This window comes from Erpetoichthys calabaricus, chromosome 2 (genome assembly GCF_900747795.2).
Source record: "Erpetoichthys calabaricus chromosome 2, fErpCal1.3, whole genome shotgun sequence".
NCBI lineage: Eukaryota > Metazoa > Chordata > Cladistia > Polypteriformes > Polypteridae > Erpetoichthys > Erpetoichthys calabaricus.
Window position 1 is genome coordinate 347,320,508 of NC_041395.2, and position 22,266 is coordinate 347,342,773.

At 41.9% G+C, this 22,266-nt stretch overlaps 2 protein-coding genes across 2 annotated transcripts in view; both read left to right on the top strand.

The window, feature by feature from the left end:
- Positions 1-22,266, top strand: part of LOC114647400 (uncharacterized) — a 723,921-nt gene that overhangs the window by 392,994 nt on the left and 308,661 nt on the right. The gene's annotated exons all lie outside the window — the stretch shown is intronic.
- Positions 15,674-22,266, top strand: part of nucb2a (nucleobindin 2a) — a 74,732-nt gene continuing 68,139 nt past the window's right edge. Inside the window, exons 1-2 of the mRNA XM_028796111.2 lie at positions 15,674-15,835; positions 21,241-21,378. Coding sequence (XP_028651944.1) covers positions 15,791-15,835; positions 21,241-21,378 — 183 coding nt within the window. The 5' untranslated portion in view covers positions 15,674-15,790. The remainder of the gene's footprint in view (positions 15,836-21,240; positions 21,379-22,266) is intronic.

Sequence of the window (22,266 nt, forward strand, 5' to 3'; positions counted from 1 at the left end):
CACTGAGACAACAAACAAACAAGGCCCCCAGAGATTGCCTTAATGCGAGTCTCTCGCCAGTTATACTGAAACTTAGCCACAGCTATTCTTATGGCATTTCTGAAATCACGTTGACCCTTTTAGTGTCCCGATTGACTCGCTAAAGTTATTTGCTCCTTCCTACTCTGTAGCCAAGAAAAGACAGCCAAGGAGGACATTTCCAAAACGTTACACCTTTCACGGAGTGCCTGAATGTCACCTTCTGGTAGCTCCTGGTGAGTTAGAACATCTCACTGGCTCTCCTAAATCCTGATTAAGATGAGTGGTTTCCTAAATGAGGAAAACAGATAAAATGCTTTTATTGCTATTAATAACAGGCTGAAACGGTTTTGTTACTCTGTGATTCCTTCATAAATATGCGCCAGAGCTGCTCCAGCTCCTCTATTGGCTATATATACCTCTATAGACCTTTTGAACCAGAAGAAAAGGGCTTTTAAAGGCGGTGATCAGCATGAGCTCAAGCGTGTGCAGAAGGAACTCCAAGTCCAGCTCAGGCCGGCGAAGGAGCAGTACAGGAGAAAACTGGAGCAGAAGTTACAGAATAACAGCATGAAGGAAGTGTGGGATGGGATGAAGATCATCACTGGCTGCAGCTCGAAGCAGGGTGCCACCATCGAGAGAGACGTGGAGAGAGCAAACCTGATGAACAACTTATTTAGCAGGTTTGACCACCCTAACCCACTCTCACCTCAGAGTACTGCACCCTCCACACATCCTTCTGCTGATACCAGCATAGGAGAGAGTTTCCCCCCACCCACAATTACAGAAGCCCAGGTAAGCAGAGAGCTGAGGAGACTTCATGCTAGCAAAGCAGTGGGTCCAGATGGAGTATCGCCACGACTGCTGAAGGCCTGTGCACTGGAGCTGGGGAGTCCTCTGCAGCGTATCTTCAACCTGAGCCTGGAACAGGGGAGAGTCCTGAGACTTTGGAAAACATCTTGCATCACCCCAGTCCCAAAGGTAGTGAGCTGAATGACTTCCGGCCTGTCGCTCTGACGTCACATGTGATGAAGACCATGGAGCGGCTGCTGCTTCACCACCTGAGGCCACAGGTTCAACACGCCCTCGACCCTCTGCGGTTTGCATACCAGGAGAAGGTGGGAGCGGAGGATGCCATCATCTATATGCTACACCAATCCCACTCCCACTTGGACAGAGCCAGTGGTGCTGTAAGAATTATGTTTCTGGACTTCTCTAGTGCCTTCAACACCATCCAACCTCTGCTCCTTAGGGATAAGCTGACAGAGATGGGAGTAGTAGATTCATACCTGGTGGCATGGATCGTGGATTATCTTACAGGCAGACCTCAGAGTGTGCGTCTCGGGAACTGCAGGTTTGACATTGTGGTCAGCAGCACAGGAGTGCCGCAGGGGACTGTACTTTCTCCGGTCCTGTTCAGCCTATATACATCGGACTTCCAATACAACTCAGAGTCCTGCCATGTGCAAAAGTTCGCTGACGACACTGCAATGGTGGGCTGCATCAGGAGTGGGCAGGAGGAGGAGTATAGGAACCTAATCAAGGACTTTGTTAAATGGTGCGACTCAAACCACCTACACCTGAACACCAGCAAAACCAAGGAGCTGGTGGTGGATTTTAGGAGGACCAGACCCCTCCTGGACCCCGTGATCATCAGAGGTGACTGTGTGCAGAGGGTACAGACCTATAAATACCTGGGAGTGCAGCTGGATGATAAATTAGACTGGACTGCCAATGCTGATGTTCTGTATAAGAGAGGACAGAGCCGACTATACTTCCTTAGAAGGCTGGCGTCCTTCAACACCTGCAATAAGATGCTGCAGATGTTCTATCAGACGGTTGTGGCGAGCGCCCTCTTCTACGCGGTGGTGTGCTGGGGAGGCAGCATAAAGAAGAAGGACGCCTCACACCTGGACAAACTGGTGAGGAAGGCAGGCTCTATTGTAGGCACTGAGCTGGACAGTTTGACATCTGTGGCAGAGCGACGGGCGCTGAGCAGACTCCTGTCAATCATGGAGAATCCACTGCATCCGCTTAATAGGATCATCTCCAGACAGAGGAGCAGCTTCAGCGACAGACTGCTGTCACCGTCCTGCTCCACTGACAGACTGAGGAGATCGTTCCTCCCCACACTATGAGACTCTTCAATTCCACTAGGGGGTAAATGTTAACATTAAACAAAGTTATTGGCTGTTATACCTGCCTGGCACTCTGCACTTTTTAACTTGCACTGTGTTTTTATCAGCCTTTAATTAATATTGTTTTTATCAGTATGCTGCTGCTGGAGTATGGGAATTTCCCTTTGGGGATTAATAAAGTATCTATCTATCTATCAATCTAAGCTCCAGAACACGGCCTTGAATGACAAACACAGATGTATAAATCAGCCTCAGTTGGGGTCAAAAATTAGCCCAAGACTTTAGTCCCGAGTGGCTGTCCACAATTGAGTGGACGCCCCCTTCAGGGCACATACAGATAGCACTCCATATTGACTGTTAAGCAGAGTGGTTCAATATATGGACTGCAATAAAAGCATAGGCTGAACAGATGCTGCGCTGTCCCCTCGAGACACCTCTGATACCCCCGGCAGCCTCTCACCAGCTGTGCTCTGCAGACGCTGCACTTGGCTGATCTTTAATTTGTCAGCGTCTAACACACGGACAAAGTTCAATTTTGGTTTAAACTTCTATTCCTTGCTTGCTAATGTAAGGTCGCCCCACGTCTCTGACAGTTAGCATCCTTGTGAAAAGAAGCTCGAAGAGGCTCACATCATTGGCTTCCTCGGATCTGCTGCTGCTGCAAAGCAAGGAAAAACTGTAAGGCCAGGGAAAAGAAAAAAAGAACCACGTTATGGATCAAGAAACGAAAAGACAAAACCGTCAATCAGGGACGGTCAAAGGTCACTAGGAAACCAAAAACGAAAAAGTCCAATGTGCAAAAAAAAAAAAAAAGGAAAAAGAGAATGAGGACACAGGAACTATGGGGGGGGGGGGGGGGGGGAATGGGGGGTCTTTCAGCTGCTGCGGCTCCAGCACAGCAGGGGGTTATTTAGCTGGGCTAAGCCCCGGTCCCTCCCCCAAACATCTTGTCAAAACCCCAACACCACCCATGCTGTCGTACTGACTGGTGCAGGAGCTAAGGCGACAAGGGAGCACTTTAAGGGTGACACTGTCGTGTAACTCTATTCATTTTTTTTTAACATTCTGAACTAATAAAACACAAAAGTTAAATTTGAACTCAAAGAATTAAAGATGCATCAGTGCTTTACTTTTAAACTGTGAGACACTCCGGGGTGATGCAAGAGAAAAAGCTGCGATGGTAAAACTTGCCACCATAATGAATGTGAAGCAGCAGAACCATCAAGTCATAGATGGTGGCCAACAGAGGACGAGAGCTTTGGGGTTTTAATGGAAGCCCATTTGACAGACGCTTATACTTGGAGTCATGTTGCTGTGTCGAACCGTCCATTTAACGTGTGTCTCCTACAATAAGGATGTCACTTTGAGAATGAATTATTATTATTACTGCTGTTGGGTGGCACGATGGCGCAGTGGTAGTGCTGCTGCCTCACAGTTAGGAGACCCATCTGGGTTCGCTTCCCGGGTCCTCCCTGTGTGGAGTTTGCTTGTTCTCCCCGTGTCTGCGTGGGTTTCCTCCCACCATCCAAAGACATGCAGGTTAGGTGCATTGGCGATCCTAAATTGTCCCTAGTGTGTGTGCGTGTGTGTGTATGCGCCCTGCCCGGGGTTTGTTTCCTGCCTTATGCCCTGTGTTGGCTGGGATTGGCTCCAGCAGACCCCCTGTGACCCTGTAGTTAGGATATACTGGATTGGATAATGGATGGATGGATTACTGCTGTTGTTGTCGGATTGTTATCTGTGTTCCACCTTCTACTTTTTTGCCCTTCCTCTCAACGTTTATGACGGCTCGGTGCTCCTGCACATCGTGCTGAATTGAAACGAAGGGCAGGACAAGCTGCTCAGGTCTGGACCCAGAGGTGCTGCAGTGTCCGTACCGAGTGCTCATTTTGTCCAATTTTCTTAATTTCCGGAATCTGCTTAAGGCATCAGTCACAATGTCCATTAAAAAAAAAAAGTCACCAAAGTTCTCAGTGTACTTGTTTGTTTTACAAGGCATACGCATTTTAGCGGGCAGGATGATTTCAAACAGCCGAGGGATTTAGAGAAGGATAAAGTGGCAGTTTGTGTCACATTCATCCATCCATCCATTTTCCAACCCGCTTAATCCGAACACAGGGTCACGGGGGTCTGCTGGAGCCAATCCCGGGCAGGGTGCCAACCCACCGCAGGACACACACAAACACACCAAGCACACACTAGGGACAATTTAGAATTGCCAATCCACCTAACCTGCATGTCTTTGGACTGTGGGAGGAAATCCACGCAGACACGGGGAGAACATGCAAACTCCACGCAGGGAGGACCCGGGAAGCGAACCCGGGTCTCCTAACTGCGAGGCAGCAGCGCTACCACTGCGCCACCGTGCCGCCAGCGTGTCACATTCAGCTTCATATTATACATTTTATAGTTCTTATTACAAATTGTGTGCAAGTTGTTGTATGAAACGTAAATCACCTCGATTTTTCCAGTTTTTCTTCAAATGTAATCAGTGGAAATGCAGTGAATGACCTAAAATGGCGAAAAGGTAAGCAGTAAACTGCCAGAGGTTTAAATTTAAGGTTTAGGTTAGCATAAGCTGAAGAAAAAAAATGAAATTTCAGAATAATAATACATTTTATTTATTCATAGGCGCCTTTCTAAACACTCAAGGACACCAAACAATAGATGAAACACACATTATAAACAAAACTAAAATACAAAATTTAAAATCATACAGAGCAATTGTATTCAAAGAGAAAACGCCGTCTTAAACAAATGAGTTTTAAGTTTAAGATTTCTAAGCTCAGATGGTAGTGAATTTTCTATCAGATGTTCTATCAGACAGTTGTGGCGAGCGCCCTCTTCTACACGGTGGTGTGCTGGGGAGGCAGCATTAAGAAGAGGGACGCCTCACGCCTGGACAAACTGGTGAGGAAGGCAGGCTCTGTTGTTGGCATGGAGCTGGACAGTTTGACATCTGTGGCAGAGCGACGGGCGCTGAGCAGACTCCTGTCAATCATGGAGAATCCACTGCATCTACTGAACAGGATCATCTCCAGACAGAGGAGCAGCTTCAGCGACAGACTGCTATCACCATCCTGCTCCACTGACAGACTGAGGAGATCGCTTCTTCAATTCCACCGGGTTGGGGGGTGTAAACGTTAACATTATACAAAGTTACTGTCTGTTATACCTGCATTGTTATCAATCTTTAATTTAATATTGTTCTTTATCAGTATGCTGCTGCTGGAGTATGTGAATTTCCCCTTGGGATTAATAAAGTGTATAATTGTCTATCTATCTATCTAATTCCAGAGCTGGGGAGCAGAACAACCGAATTGTGATAAGACGGACAAAGGGGACAGTCAAGTGGATGGAGGAAGAGGATCTGAGGGTACGGGAGGGAATGGCAACATGGAGGAAGTCAGAGAGAAATGGAGGGGCGAGGTTGTGGAGAGCCTTAAAAGTTAGTAGAATTTTGAATTGAATTCAGAACTGAACTGGAAGCCAATGAAGCTGCTGCAAAACGGGAGTGATATGGTGAGTAGAGGGGTTCTAGTAATGATGCGGGTGGGCAGCCAAATTCTGGACCAGTTGAAGCTTATAAAGAGATTTGCAAGAAAGACCAAAGAAAAGGGAATTGCAATAATCCACACGAGAAGTGACAAGGCCATGAACGAGGACAGCAGTGGTGTGGGGAGTGAGGGACGAGGGACGAATACGATTAACGTTACGCAAGTGGAAATATGCAGACCAGGAGATGTTATTGATGTGGCACTGAAAGGATAAAGTACTGTCAAGGATGACACCTGTGGGGAAGGGGAGACAGAGGAATAATCAATAACAAATGAACAAGGATCAGTTTTGGATAATGTTGATTTTGTACCAATGAGGACAATCTCAAGTTTGTCACTTGTTATTTAATTTAAGAAAGTTTGAAGAAAACCAGGATTTGATTTCTGCTATGCAATCAATAAGCGAGGAGGGTGGAAAGGAAGCGGTAGGTTTGCTAGTGAGATAGAGCTGGGAGTCATCAGCATAACAGTGGAAGCTAATGTTATATTTATAAAAGATAATTCCAAGAGGAAGGTGGTAAATAAAGAAAAGGAGGGGCCCCAGGACAGAGCCCCCCTGAAGTAACAGCGGTGGGTTGGGATGTGAAAGTTTTAAGCTGAACAAACAGTGCGGCCTGAGAGGTAGGATCTGAACCAATCTAGTGGTGTGTGGGTAATATTACAAACCAGTAAACCCCCGATTCTCTAAAGAATCGCAAATCCAGGAATGGCAATTACTTTCTGTTCCCTCCGATCTTTGGAGGGATGAAAAATCATGGAGGGTGGGAGCGTCCTGGGAAAGTTTTCATCCAATTAAATAAATATATTTGTACTAAAGCTGTTTCTTTTTGGAGCCGTAACTCCTTTGGTTCTGGTGTTTCAGAAGCGCGTTGTAGGCGGCTCCGTTCATTGTTTTTATCCATGTGGTCTCATTTTTGTTTTTCTATGGGTGTGTTGTTACCTAGAAGTCATTTGCTGTTAGGAATCATAATTGAACTTTTAACACTGAATTACCTTAATGTGATTCAAATAAGCCACACTGACAGCTGCCACACTGAGTGCTGGCACAGTGGATTAGAGCACACTGACTGCTGGCACTGTGTAGTGGAGTAGCTGCTGACACTTTAGAGTGGAGAACACTGACTGGTGGCACTGTTGAGGCACACTGACCGTTGGCACTATGGAGTAGCTGACTGCTGGCACTGTCAGTAGTCACCACTACCTCAAGTTTAAATACATACACATATATAGATAGACGGCGCATTCACTGTTTCCCAGTCGACACGATATGTCAGAGCGTCAGCCTTATTGCGAGTGGCAAAAGTGCCATTTAAACTAATACAGGTAGACGTGGAAACTGGGTTTTCTGATGAAAAAACAATAACGTTTAAAACAGTATCGTTTACATACAACAGATTTTGGCGAATTGTTTAAATGCAATTATTTATATCCATTTATACAGTAATAATGGCAATAATTATAATTATTACTGTTAAATAATTCCTCCCATATAAGTAACATTTCTCGGGCTGCCATCTTCCATCTCTGAAACATTTCTAGACTTCGTCCTGTTCTTACACAACACAGTACTGAAGTATTGGTTAATGCCCGAGTCACCTCAAGTATAGATGACTGTAATGCTATTCTATCTGGCATCCCACAAAAACATATCCATCGCTTACAACTTCTTCAAAATTCTGCTGCCAGGATAATAACCTGCTGTTGTAAATCCACTGAACATATCACACCTATTCTCTCTCAACTTCACGGGCTCCCTATTAACTACCGAATACACTACTAAATACCGCTCTTAACATTTAAAGCTCTCCACAACCTCACTGATCTCCTCCAGACTTACACTCCTCTCGCTCACTCAGATCCTGTAATTTGAGAGTATTCAGTCTGGCAATATGGTGCAGCCTTAGTTTGTGGAAGACAGACACAACTAAAGACATGAGCATAAAATGATGGTTGTCAATTTCAAACTGTGTTTCCTCAATGTGCTCCTTGAGAAAAAACATCAAGCTTGAGAAATGTTAACAGCTAACAACAATCTACATAGTTAGTGACTAAATACATTTAGCCAAAATGTTGTTTGGAGGCTCACTTGAGCACATAAATGCATAGTTTTCCTAGCTTAGCCTGGTGTAGCTAAAGTAAAGATTATAAAATGGGATTTTGTAATGGCCAAATATAACCAAAACAATTGTTCAGCCTTACCTATGAAATGTAATCCCCCGGGATCTGCTTTGGAGCATACAGCGGTTTGTACAATCCCAAGCAGCACATTATTCATTACTTCACTCCACAGCAGTGCCACTCACAATATGGTGGCGACGTTGCCGTACGATTCAGCTGGTCATGAGGCGTCCAGTTATTCTATGTCTATGTTTAAATATGTCACCATGGCAACTTGTTGGCGCGCACGCTTTATCACAAGTTTAGTTTACAGGTTGTGTTGGGTTGTTTGGGCGCCACCTACTGACTCTGGGAAGCTGCTGGGTTTGACTCTGGGGCGCTGTGCTCGTTCCGCACGGCTTGCGTCTGGCATCCGTGCATATATACAACCTTCGTTTAGTAATATAGATGGGCCTTTATGATGGACAGCTGGGACTCCTTCGTAACAGAAGGACTGGGGAAGGAGCTTGCATGGAGTAATACCTCCCCCCGGATGACAGAGGGCAACCCCACGGTTTGCTGCTGTGCTCAACACTGTTGTAGCCTGTGGTCACCGCCAGGGGGTGCAAGTGGAACAGCTGAGCCCTCCACTGTAGGTGCTGTCACCACACCCGGAAGGAGATTGTGGAACACTTGAGTAGTTCTGGGTGCTCTAAAATGGGGGCTGCCTCACTCCATTCGGGGAGACAAGAAGAAGAAAGGGACTGTGTATTTGGTGCTTGTTGGTACTGTGCTTGAGTGGTGGGAAATGAGAGGAAAACATTTCCTGCTCTTAATAAACATCTTGGGCTCTGTGCCTGTTATGTTGGGTGTTTGGGGAGCTGTGCACCCCTGGTGGTTGACAGTCTTCTTCAAGGAACTGTTAATGGGTTCCAACCTACAGAAATTCAATGAAATGAGGCCTTACAAGCTGAAGCTTCAAACAATTGGAACAGGTTGTGCTGTGAGGTTCCTGTCATCAAGTGAGCTAGTGACCCTCAGAAGCTTTTCTTCTGATTGGCTGGTGGCTTTGGCTCTGCCAGATCTCTTCCTTCATCAGGCAAGGTGTAAGCATTTGTAATCTATTTAGTTAGCCAATAAAAGGTGTCATTTCACCCTACTTTCTCCTGTATCAATCTATGGCTAACATGGTACAACAATCTACAGCTACAGAGCTCTTCCTGTCAGAGTTTCTTCCAGTTTCCAATTGCCTCTGGATTGTGTAGGACACCACTAGGCTCACTGACACTTTCATTTAGAGAAATTAAAAAAAAAAAAAAAAAAATCAAAGGCCTACACTTCTAGGGTAATAATGCTTTGTCTCATTTCACACAGTTTGTTCCAACTCGCATTAAGACAGACAGAGTTTTTAAGTAATCAATAGAAGTTGGGACACCTCTGCAAATTGTCTGCTTACATGCTGCTGCACCTTGTTGGAGTGACTGAAATTCTTTATCCTTACAATTGAGTGACAAGTGAAATGACATGGCCACCATGCTTGGCATAAGGTTAAAAAACCGTGGCTTTCTGAGCCAAAACCAGTTAAGTTTGGCAGTACGTCAACTCAAAGCAGAATGTGCTGCTATAATGAAGAACACCGAAGTGCTGTCTGTAACATCCAGTGAACCCTCAGTTCAGCTCAGGAGCAGCAGATGAACCTGCAAACAGCTGCAGTAAGTGTTTGTTGGTTCTGTGGACTTCTACGGACGTATTTAAACTGATAACTGATTATATAATGTGAAGAATAATCACCGTTACCCAAGTTTTCATATATACAGATTTTTCTTAGGTGACATGTACCATCTGCTGGACACCGCTGTTGAACCGAGCAGAAGGAGCTCAAATGCCACTGCAGATGCACCTGATGATGTTAGTCGTTCTTTAAATGAGACAAACCTTCCGAAAACTGAGGATCCGCTTCAGTCCTGGAAGAAGAAAAAACATGTGTGACCCCATCTATACCAGCTGGCATGTCGATCCCCATGTGAGAGGGCGTCCTCCATAGCCAGGGAGGTTGTTTCTAAGAAAAGGAACTGCCTCAAGCCAAACACAGGGAAAGACATTCTTCTCCTCAATAAATATCAATGAGAATTTCCTTCCCTCTTATTGCACACACCGCTCAGTTTTTGGATTACGTGCAGTCCCATCACACAAGCACTGACTACCAGCTAAAAGGTCAGCCCTCCTTATTTATGTTTTTGTGCAACCGTTTTATTTTTTGTCAAATCCATTTATATAGCCATCACTTCCACATACAATCATTTATACATTACAATGAACATATAAACACAGAGATGTGTGTCTCCGCATAAAAAAAAAACAAATAAAAAATTACGACTTATTATTATTACTGTTATTGTTAACTACAGGGGTAACAGCTGCGTTGGAGTGGTGGCTCCTTGGCTAGGGATCTGCACTGGCAATCGGAAGGTTGCTGGTTTGAATCCTGTAAATGCCAATAGGGACTCTGCTGTGCTGGGCCCTTGACCTGCAATTGCTGAGCGCTTTGAGTAGTGACAAAAGCACTATATAAATGCAAACAAGTATTATTAATTGATTTGGCAGCTATTCCTAACTTTTAGCAATAGGTGTCCCCAGTGAGCGTTATCAAATGAAGCTTTGAATGATGAACACTTCGGTGACTCATTGGGCTGTAAAGTCTCTCTGCTTCATGAAGTCTCATTTGACCATCACTAGTCGCTACATATATCAAAGTTTGTGTGCCCCCCGTATCCGCAAGACACTCAAAAAGTGACTGCATTGAAGGACACCCTACCTGCGTGTATCACTGTTGTCGCGTTGGTCTCACAAGGCACTGCCATTGTTTTCTTACCACCACTGTGCATCTTGGCAAAGCGGAGTGTGCACGAGGCTCTGAGGCTGAATCAGGGGCTAGGCCTGTTCTGATTGGCTGGTAAATGTGCCTAACATTTGTACGTACTGTATGTGAGCTGAGACATGGGCAGTGAAGGGAGTGCAGAAGTTGAATGTGGCCCAAAATGAGAATGTCGAGATGGATGTGTTAATAAGCAAGGTTATTAGTTAACGAAAACTAAAATCAAAACTGAAACTATTATTAGAAAAACATTTTCATAAAACTGAAATAAAATAAAACCAAAATGAAAAACTAAAATTAAATGAAACGATTAAAATAGCTGGAAGGATTAAATGAAATAAAATAATTTATTAAAATTATTTTTAGTTTTCGCTTTTGAATCAATATTCTTACCATTAGTCTTTAACCCTTGTAACTTTTAACTCTAAAACAGAAAGTAATCCACCACGATCCACCTGCATATATTCATCCAGCGAACTGTAGCTGGCGACGCAGGGCAGGTGTTCACACACAGCATTTGTGGTGACGGAGCAAGCCGACTACGGGCGCAATAAAGCGTGTGAAACAGAAAGCGATTTACGTGCCGCCTTTTTTTGCGCTTGTTGTATATCAAGATGTAATTCAAACGCCTGAAATTGGAATGTTCTGGTTCGTTCCTCCCCCAAACTATGCGACTTTTCAATTCCACCCGGGGGGTGTAAACGTTAACATTATTCAAAGTTATTGTCGGTTTTTACCTACATTTTTATTACTCTTTAATTTAATATTGTTTTTGTATTGGTATGCTGCTGCAGGAGTATGTGAATTTCCCCTTGGGATTAATAAAGTATCTAACAAAACCTTTACTGTATGGACAGAAAAAAATCACAAGTGATTAACGTTTCAGTTTATTTCTCAGGTGACTGCTTTTTGTTGACAGTAATTCACCTGCCACTTTGCACAGGAGAAATCATTTTTACTTTCTTGTATAGGAAGTATGCAGGGTGGTCCAGATCTAATTACGCAATTATTGCATTGCACTAAAAGTTGCATAGTTAGATCTGGACCACCCTATAGATAATGCATAGTAATCATGAAAACATTCAATGACGAGATTTTGATGAATCTTGATGTTTTAGACCTCCCGAGTCCGAAAATAGTTTGTTGGAATTATCTGTCTGTGTGTGTGTAAACACAATAACTGAAAAACGCAACGAGATTGATGGGTGAAATTCGGCATGTAGTTGTTACACCAAAATTGTAGATTTGTATTAAGTTTTGGGCCAAATCCATCAACTGGAAGTGGTACTTGACCTGAACACAGACTCGATTTTTATTTTTTACTTATGCAGCTGCAGAGTATGATTTATTCAACTTTACTTTTATAATAATGTTTCAATACATTATTAATTTGATGGTTTTTTAATGTATATAAAAATATAATCATGGTCTATCCATCCCCATATGTGAGTATATGAGAAAGTCAAGGAGAGATCACTCCCAATTTTTGAAAATAAAATGATGCTGATCGAGAGACGGACTAGGTCATCATACAAGATCAGCATATTGTTGCTGACCAATCACTTTTGCTTTAAAAATGTCATTTAACAAAGAAGCAATACAAACTCTGTAAGATTCCTGACTTCTCTACTGAACTACAGGTAGGCAGGCGAAGAGAGTCTGCCAAGTGAAGAAAAACTAACTATACTAATGTGTTTTTGTATTTATTTTATATTTATTAATTTATCTTTTTTAGTTGATATTCACAGCTCAAAATACCCGATATTGTGAAAATAATCCAGTAGCAGAATTATATTGTAAAAAATGCATCCCTCTTTTTTCAATGTTTCTCTCTTTCTCAAAATAGATAGTTGAATATCAGATTCTTTTTGTTCTTCACATCAGCCATATCACACATATTGCATATCAGGGATTTTTTCTGCCTTGCATCCAAACCTGCAGTGGTAGGCTCCAGGTTTCTTGTGATCCTACTCTGGATAAACAGGTTTAGATAATGTGTGTATATTGTTGTTAATCTCAATTGCTGTCTGTCGTTTTGTGGCTGTCCGCACTCCAATTACCTGCTCTTACTCTGTTCATTAAGGGTTTACTGTTCTCATGGTGGGCTATTCAAGTCTCACTGCCCCTAACCTTGACACTACATGCTTGGTTTTCTTTGTTTTCCTCAATAGAGCTAGGTGGGGTCTGCACAGTGATTCAAGCCTAAGCCCCCGTGATTTTCACAATCACACCCGTCAGAACACAGTAGAATCTCTTTTCTGATTTTTGATATCTTTTCAGGCCTGCAGGTGTCAAAATTCTGTCTACAAATTGCATGTGCCGAGATAGAATCAGTGATCAATATAGCTGGTAGAAAACAACAAAGCCCAGTATGGGAGAATTGTGAATGTAACATTGAAGGCATTCATTATAAGCACATTGTCTTGGAGCAGGATATGTGGTGTGTGGCAGACATTTTGAGTCAAAACCCCTCAAACCTTAAAATTCACCCAAATTTCATTTTAAATTGGCCCATTCTGGGCAATAAAAGGAAAATATAAAAAGTGTCAACAGTCAGCACAGATTTGCTCAGCAAAAATGACATAGAAAATATTTAAAAAAAAAATCATAAAATTGTATAAAATTGTTCATATTCAGTATCTGGTTTTAATTATGCTCGTTTTTATCAGACAAAAACAAAACTAGACAGTAAACCATTGTGTATTAAGATTTCACTAACATTACACTCATATCCTAACCCATTAAGTGTACAGTTCTGTCTGATTGTGACACAAATATAAACTCAGTAGGCGCTCCATGCCATAATTACTAAAACTGATACTAATAGATATACAAATAAAATAGAAATGTCTTTGTGAAATAAAAACTAAAAAAAAAATCACAATGAAGGAACAACAACAACAACATTTATTTATATAGCACATTTTCATACAAAAAGTAGCTCAAAGTGCTTTACATAATGAAGAAAAGAAGAATAAAAGACAAATAAGAAATTAAAATAAGACAACATTAGTTAACATAGAAAGGAGTAAGGTCCGATGGCCAGGGTGGACAGAAAAAACAAAAAAAAAACTCCAGAAGGCTGGAGAAAAAAATAAAATCTGTAGGGGTTCCAGGCCACGAGACCACCCAGTCCCCTTTGGGCATTCTACCTAACATAAATGAAATAGTCCTCTTTGTAGTTATTGTTCGCACGGAGTCACTTGATGCTGATGGTTATACAGACTTCTGGCTTTTAAAACTAAAACTAAACTGAATTTTCAAGTAAGGTCAGAAAAAATATAGAAATAAAAACTAATATAAAAAAGGCAAAACTATAATAACCTTGGTACAAAGTAATAAAAAATGCTGAAATGAAACAATCAGACACACAATAAAAGTGGGAGAGATATCTAGGAAGGTTCAGGAAAGTAAGGTGACGTGGTAAAGATATCTGATGAGCACAGAAAATGGATATGTGCTCAAAAGAGTGATGGGAATGGAAGAGAAGGTGAGGGAAGCCAAAGCAGAGGTGGGTGAAAAAGAAAAAGAAGATCTAAAGGAAGAGGGCTCGACTGGTGAGGATGTGCAGGACCAAGCTGTTTGGAGAAGGCTGATCAAGCACAGGGATCTCACAAAGTGGGAAAAGATGGAGAAGAAGCTTTCTAAAAGACACTTACGACTACTACCACACCATGTACGAATTCAAGCATTAAGCACGGCATTTCACATAGTTTGGTCCTGTTTCCGATCACAATCATACCTCATGTAAACCGCGAAAGGTTTTTCGTGGTACCATACCAAAACTACCCTTTCCAAAAGTCCACAGGTTGGTTGTTTTGTTACACACCACAGTGTAATTGGAGTGTTCACATCTACCTACACGAACCAGACTTTGGGGGGGGGGGGGGGGTAAACACACATAATGAACTAGGTATGAAAACATCTTAAGGGATCCTTAACCGCTTACTCAGGGAGAAATCTACTTGTGTTAACGCAGTTTCTCAAAGACCAAATATCCTAACTTCTCTAACCAGAATTAGGCAACACACAGCATTTTTGAAACCATGTACCATGAATAACTGGATTATTAAAGCACAGAACTAAATACAAAAATAAACTGAACCGCAACGCTGCTTTGGGCACGGCCTAGGACTACACTGGAAAGCAACTTTACGCAGAGCCCTTCAACTCCAGCCAAGAGAACAGACAGCGCAGTTTTAAGAGGTGACTCCAGGCTCCTGTGCCTGCTGCGGCTCCAGACACTTTCCCGGTATTCCACTTTTCATTTAATGCGCAGTACTACAGGACCGGAGACACTGAACGGCTCCAATTGCTGCCAACGTCGGGACGCCACTTGGATGATGCTTTGGAATCGGCCCAGCATAAGCTACACACCCCACTCCTAAAGAAGGGGAACTGTTATGTGCAGCTTAATTCGTTAAAGCTCTTCGGTTTACATGCGTTAAGCATTACAAACGCATCTTCTAGGTCAAGGTGATTGTTTTCACGGGGGGCTTAAAAAATGCATCCGAATTGCAAAAATGGACAAGTTTGGCCTGAGCTCGATTCAGGACGACTGCTTACGCGAAGCCACACCGTCTATCTCTCATCGACTTCCACCGCTAAGCTTCTTACCTTTAAAGCTACACCTAGATTACTCAACAGCTTTACGCACAGTTCAAATACGCTTTATAATCCCCGTCTAACCACACGCTGTTTACTTCGCCAATATTTAGCCATGTTTTGTAACACTCTTCGCGGGTCACCCTAACCACACATTTCACCCTGACATCATTTGCAAACCTGGAAGGCGCTCCGAGCGCCACGTACCTTTCGCTGCAACTCAACTTGAAGGAAGAAGCCGCGCCTCCAATTTTACCAGGCATTAGCTACAGCCAATCGCCTCGTGGCATTTCACTGATAACCCGGCCAACGCACGAAAATGTCCAATCAGGATTGAGGATAACGGGTCGTTGCTATGGCATTTCCAAGTTTAGGTTTGGCGACTGTCGGAAAGGGCGGTGCTAAGCAGACGTTTACATTCCGCTAAAAAAGCCACACACACAAACAGGCACGCGTGCGCGCGCACAGATCGAGCCGCTAAGTGTTGTTGGTTTGTGTGAATGAGCCCCACAACGAGAAGGAAGGAAACAACCGCGGGACCGAAGGTAAGCACGCCGAGCATCGAGAGAGCGGCACAGGCCACCTAATCGGTTTCGAAGAGGCAACTCCGAACTTTTTAAGGAGCGTGCGGTGTGTCGACTGATACGCGCAGATGCGTCCTGACATCGAAGCGGGGAAGAGATGTGGAGCATCAGCGCTGGCAGGGGACACCTGAGCACAACGAACGTAGGCATCTCGGACTGTGGGCAAGTGTCCTGTGACGCGTGTGCATTGTGCATCGAGTGTGAAATGTCGTTCGTCTTCTGACAGCTGACTAGTGGCCACCCAGCATCCAAGCGACCCTCGCGTCACTTCGACCAGTTGTATCTGATGGCGAATAAAATGGGAAAGGAAAGATCTGCCCGAACTGGCCGGGATATCTCGGCGCAGTACGTTAATCGAAATTAAGGTGAAGTTCACAGCAAATTGTGAGAGTGTCACAAGTTGATCTTTAGGGACACTTCTGCAAGTCTTTGTAGCTGTTAGCCTAATTCTGGAAGCCAGTTGAACCGACCACTTCCTCATCGTGTGGGGTAGCGTTTTGATATCTAGTGTTCGAAGTGCGTTCATGGATGTTGTAAAAGCTGCTCCGGTTTTTCTGAGGCAGAAAGGTTGTGTGAGCTTAATGAGTCTTACTTAAATTTAAAGAGACCAATGAATGTACAACAACATCCTGTACATCGGAAAAATCTGACAGTGAGGGCTGGTGAATTAGATTACTATGTTTATCTATCTTATCAGCCTGTCTGTTTGTCTATCCATCCACCAATCTGTCTATTTATCTAATCATCTTTGACTTTTGTTTCTCATTTGGCCTGTCATCTGTTTTTATGCGGTTGCTTAACTCCATTTTAAAGCCATTGGCTATCATTAGTCATATCATAAATTTGTCATGTTGTGTCTTACCATATGATTGGGACATTTTGGACAAGAGAAAGAAAGAATAAACTTGCCAGATAGTGGTGACCAGTTGAAACAACCATTTCATCCAAGTGTGGTTTATCTTTTGAGCTCTGTTGGGCAAAGTATGTTCATGGATGTTGAAAAAGCAGTTGCTTTTTTCTGTGTCCGGAAGGTGGTGTGCAATTAAAGAGTCTTACTGAAGTAAAACCTCAAAGCTGATGAGCAAGAAAGAACCAATGCTTGTACAACAACGTACTGCGCATAAGGAAGACCTGACAGTGATGGTTGGCGAATTAGATTACTCAGTTCATCTTTGTGTCTGGTTTTATCTATCTATCTATCTATCTATCTATCTATCTATCTATCTATCTATCTATCTATCTATCTATCTATCTATCTATCTATCTATTATATAGTGCCTTTCATCTATCTTATCTATTAGATAGATATGAAATGCACTATATATCTATTATATAGTGCCTTTCATATCTGTCTATTAATTATATAGTGCCTTTCATATCTATCTATCTATCTATCTATCTATCTATCTATCTATCTATCTACGACTTGTGTGTCTAATGTAGCTTATCGTCTGTTTTCATTTGGTCACTTGATTTGAAAGGTCAGAGACCCCATTTTAACACCACCCGTATCATTAGTCATATGTTCCTTTTCTCATGCTTAGCAAACATTGTACCTGGCCATATGGTACATTGTGGACAAAGCAAAAAGTAAGCTTGTGGGAGAGTGATGATGTGTTGCATTTTGATTAAGCTTTATGTGATATTAATGACTCTGTAAACATCTAAGCCTATAAAAATTGGCAATGAATGGTCCATTCAACACTTCCATGTAAATTACACTTTAGGGACCTGACTGTTCTGTAGAACCAAGCATATTAAATTATGTTTATTAAGTACACAAGTAAAAGTAAAGTAAAATGAATAGGAAATTGAATGAACAACCTAAATAATAATTAATTTGAGCGTAAATTCAACACTTCCATGTAAAATACACTTTAGGGACCTGACTGTTCTGTAGAACCAAGTATATTAAATTATGTTTATTAAGTACACAAGTAAAAGTAAAGTAAAATGAATAGGAAATTGAATGAACACCCTACATAATATTTAATTTGAACGTAAACACATTGCTACGCAAACTGCATAGATAGATAGGTTGGTACAGGGCTGGCTTGATGCTGTTGTGCATGTCGACCTTTGCAGATCTGTGTGTGAGTTGTGAGATGTGTTTCTGTGTTCATTTCTTTCTCTTCATCATCACACATTTGCTTTGGTAGGCAAACAAGTTGCCAGAGATCTTCATTTATAAATTTCTTTGTGTGTTTGGGTGCACTTGTGTGTGTCTCCATGTGTTTGTACATGTATATTTAAACAAGTTAAGTGGTCATGCATAGATTTTGTGAATCAACAGACTTGGTTCCATAACTAAACAGCAAATATCCCAGTTAAATGAAACAATTCTTTACAGCATTTATCGATGGGGATAAGTACCGGACCAAAAACGATAGGCCTGTTTAAAGGAGAGAGCTCCATTTTTTGGAGTCATTGTTGTTGATGGATCTCTGCGTTCAGGGCTGGCATCACAGAGGCTGCTTGTTCTGTAATGTTCTGTATCTGCTGGGATGTAGTCATCCACACGACACAATAACTCACATAATTTTTAGATGAACACTGTATGTTTAAGACATGAAAATCAATTTTGATTTTCCTCAGTCAACATGCTGAAGGAGGCTTTTGTTTTGAACATTGTAGAATCGGAATTTGAACTTAATTCAGTAATCAATTTTTGACCCCATCACCAAACTTCCTTTCATATGGAAGCAAAACAGGATTTGCAATTATAAAAAATGGACATCATCCTTAGCTCATGCTGTAAAAATATGGAAGGTGCTTTAAGAAAACAAACCTCAGTCACAGAGTTTCTTGATATTGTGCTATCCTTTTGTTTGTTAAGTTAGTCTTTTCAAAGACATTTTGGAAAATTTTAAAGCAGCAAATTAAAAAGAAGTGTTATATACTGGAAGTACTCATTAGATCAAGCGTATATGTCAAGGTAGTGGAAAATCAAATCTGTTTTAAACAACTGACATTTGCCGTCTTTATAGCTTAACAGAATTATGCTGCGTTCGCCTGCTGTCTGAGTTTTTGGAGCTCTGACTTGTGACGTTTCACCTTCCCAATTTAGTGTGTACTCGTGAATTTTCAAACTTTTTGTAGAAATGTGAGGTTGCTCTTGATTTGTTACTGGATTCTCAGAAAAGCAGTTAAGATACATTTTTCTGAGAATGAAGAATAAACTAAATGCGTTAAATGTGTCACTTTTCTTCAAATGCAGTTCATCCATGAAAATTGCATTTCTCGCGTCCAAGTTATTAAATACTGTTTTATGCCATTGACAGTGGTGAAAGGTCAGAGTTACATCACAACTTGGAGAGTTCAGTTGAGGTGTGACGTAGTCGGGAGGACTTTGGACTTCCAAGTCTGAGGTTTTGTGTTTAAGGACTGTGTAAATGTGTGGATGCTAGGGGTCACTGTTGCCCTTTTTAACCCCAACAGACAGATGCAGGACACAGGTTAAAAACACCAAGAAATAATTTATTTTCTTCTTTTCTTTAAATAGTGCTCTCCAAGCACCACAGCCGCCAATAGACAATCAAAAAGGCACAATAATATTCTCAGTTTTCTCCACCACACCTCCCAGCAAGCTTCGTCCACCTCCACCTGACTCTGGCTCACTTGCTGGGTCTTCAGCACTCCTTTGTTTTATTATTATTATTACCACACTTACTTTAACTTCACCTGTTTCTTGTCTGGTACAAATCTTGTAATCAATATTTAACCCACTTCCTAATGTCCAAATGACTTGAAATTTTGCACACTTACGCACTTCTGAAGACAATACATGAATCAATAATCAGATTCACTAATTGATCAATTAATCCAAGTTAATTAAGAAATGAAATTTTCATATGAAGAATAGTTCAGGATTTCACCAATAGGTGGCGCTAGTAATGTATAGAAATATTAAAAGAAGTGTTAAAATATTGATTGCAAAATTATACTAAAACAAACCCAAGACTAAAAAGTTGAAAATAATATATATTTATATAAAAATACTTTCATGCTTATGTTAAGTTAAAAAGTGTACTAAAAAGTAAAAAATAAGACCCTCATACATCACTTGTAAAATAAAAGTGTGGGCGCTTGTCAGAAATCAACATTCAAAAAAACACTTCTTAAAATCTTAGCAAGTGCTAATTCATTTTGTTTGTGTTTATCTGTATTCTTTATTTTTTTTTGTTTTGTCTTTGTACCTAAGCTGCCAGTGTAATGTCCTGTGTATTTTGTGGGTGGTTCCCCACCTGCCAATCACTGCCAGAAACTGCCCTCCACCCTTATGTGTCTGGAGGGTCTCCCACAGTTCCTGGCGCTAGGGAGTTTTTGGTGATTTCTATTATGGTCATCAGTCTTTACTCTTCCATCACCTCCTGTCTGTGTCCTGTATCTCGGCATGCCTTCCTAATCCGCTTGTTGACTCTGTGGGTCTCACTTGAGGTGATGTTATAGCATAGAAAATCTCACTGACTGTCGCTGAGTTGTCGAACATGTAAAGGATGTCATGATTCACATTAAAGTAAGACCCCCTTTCTCCCTCTAACCAGAATATTCTAGCATGTTCTTGGCTACAGTATATGAAAGTTTCTTTGCATGCCCTTCAGCGCTTATCTTGTTTTCTAGTTTCTGGATGTTCACATATCCAAAGGGTCTTACTATGCAGATTCTCACCTTTCAAGTACAACCTGAAATACATTTTTATTTGTGTATATCTGCAAGTTAAATCTGTATGTAAATATTGCAAAAGAATCGCATACATGTCCACATAACTAAGACAGTCACGTACTAATAATTGATGCTACTGCATATTAAAGTATTAGTTTTGGTGTACAGTTATACAATGCGTATTCTATGAGTATAAGTCATCACCACCAGCTTGATGGACATGTCCAGGTTTACTTAGGTTAGCTGGTTGTTCCCTAAATCTCTCCACTTTCCACAGTTGTGGGGTGATATCCATTCTTGTCATATCATCTGACACCAACTCCAAACCATATCCCTCTGAGCGTCTCCTCTTCCAGCTCCATCTTGATGTCCTTCTTCACCCAGTCATCCTCTGCCTTTCAGGTCACACGTGCAGACCACCTCTGTTCCTCCTATCGTTTTTATTTTAACTCGGCATTTGCCTAGCTGTCACTCTGAGATGCCACACATCCATCTGATCCTTCTCTTCTCTGTTTTTTCCAGCTTTGCTTCACGATCAGCTTTCATTGGCCATGTCTCACTGCCGTGGAACACATTATGACTTGCATAGGTTTCATAAACATATTCTAAAAATATGAAATTTAATTTTAATTGTTGTGCAATGCAAATGACTTCCATGTAGTTATATTAATGGCTTATCATCTCATTTTTTTTTTGTACCTCAGATGTGCCATCAGATCCCTTGGAGATGCTTTTATCTGTTCACCTGCCTCCTTCTTTGGACTGAAGCAGTGCCTGTTGCCATAGATAAGACGAAGGTCCAGGTGCCAGAAGAACAAAAAGAAGAAAAAGTTGACCATCCTGTAAGTTTAATTGATGTACATTTACATCAGCAGGAAAAAGTGCCAGTTGAATGAAGGATTTAGTTTAGTGTGTCAGTGACAAGGGAGCAAGAATTAGGGTACCAGCTCAACAATCTCCTGTTAACAACTAAATCAAAGATTTAAACAGCAAAAGATAACAGGCTGCAATCACCACCATTTCTTGCGTTCTCTATCATGGATCAGTCCTTCTCCTTCCAACATGTCTGTCAAAGTGAACGGCGTCTTCATCTCTGCGGTTGGTGCTGAGGGGGTGTGGCTTCCAGAGTAGTCCGGTTTTGCCCCACAGAATTGCAGACAAAAGGGCAGAAGTGGTTAGTGACTGTGCCCCCTCTTATCCCAGAGTGAAACTGGTTACCTCTACAGAGCCTTGAAGGTATCCCCCTAAATGCATCTGTGTGACAAGTTTTACTCCTCTTTAAATCACTTAGTTTATAAAAAATAGAAATATTCTAATTAGCGTGTCAGGGAGTCTCATTTAACTGTTTGCTCCTGTGCTTGGGAAAAATAGCGTTTTGAACATACTGTAGAACCCCGATTATCTGTGCCACGATTTACCGAGGTTCCACATTATCCATGTTGAACCTGTAAGTGTAATACGCGACTCTTCTTATAATTCGTTAAATATTCGCTGTGAATGCTGCACAGAGCACCTCAATACTATTTTTTTTAACCTTGACCGTACAAAGCGAGCAGTTGAGGAGAAGGCGATTTTGAGCATGTGGACATGAGTCCCCCACCCCTCATCTGTTGTCAGTGTGTCACCAGCATTCACTGTGTACACACACTCAGCTGTTTCCTTCATTTATAATTGTTGTGTTTATACATTTCAGAGACCGTACTCCATCACTATGCACAGAACTGAGTGAG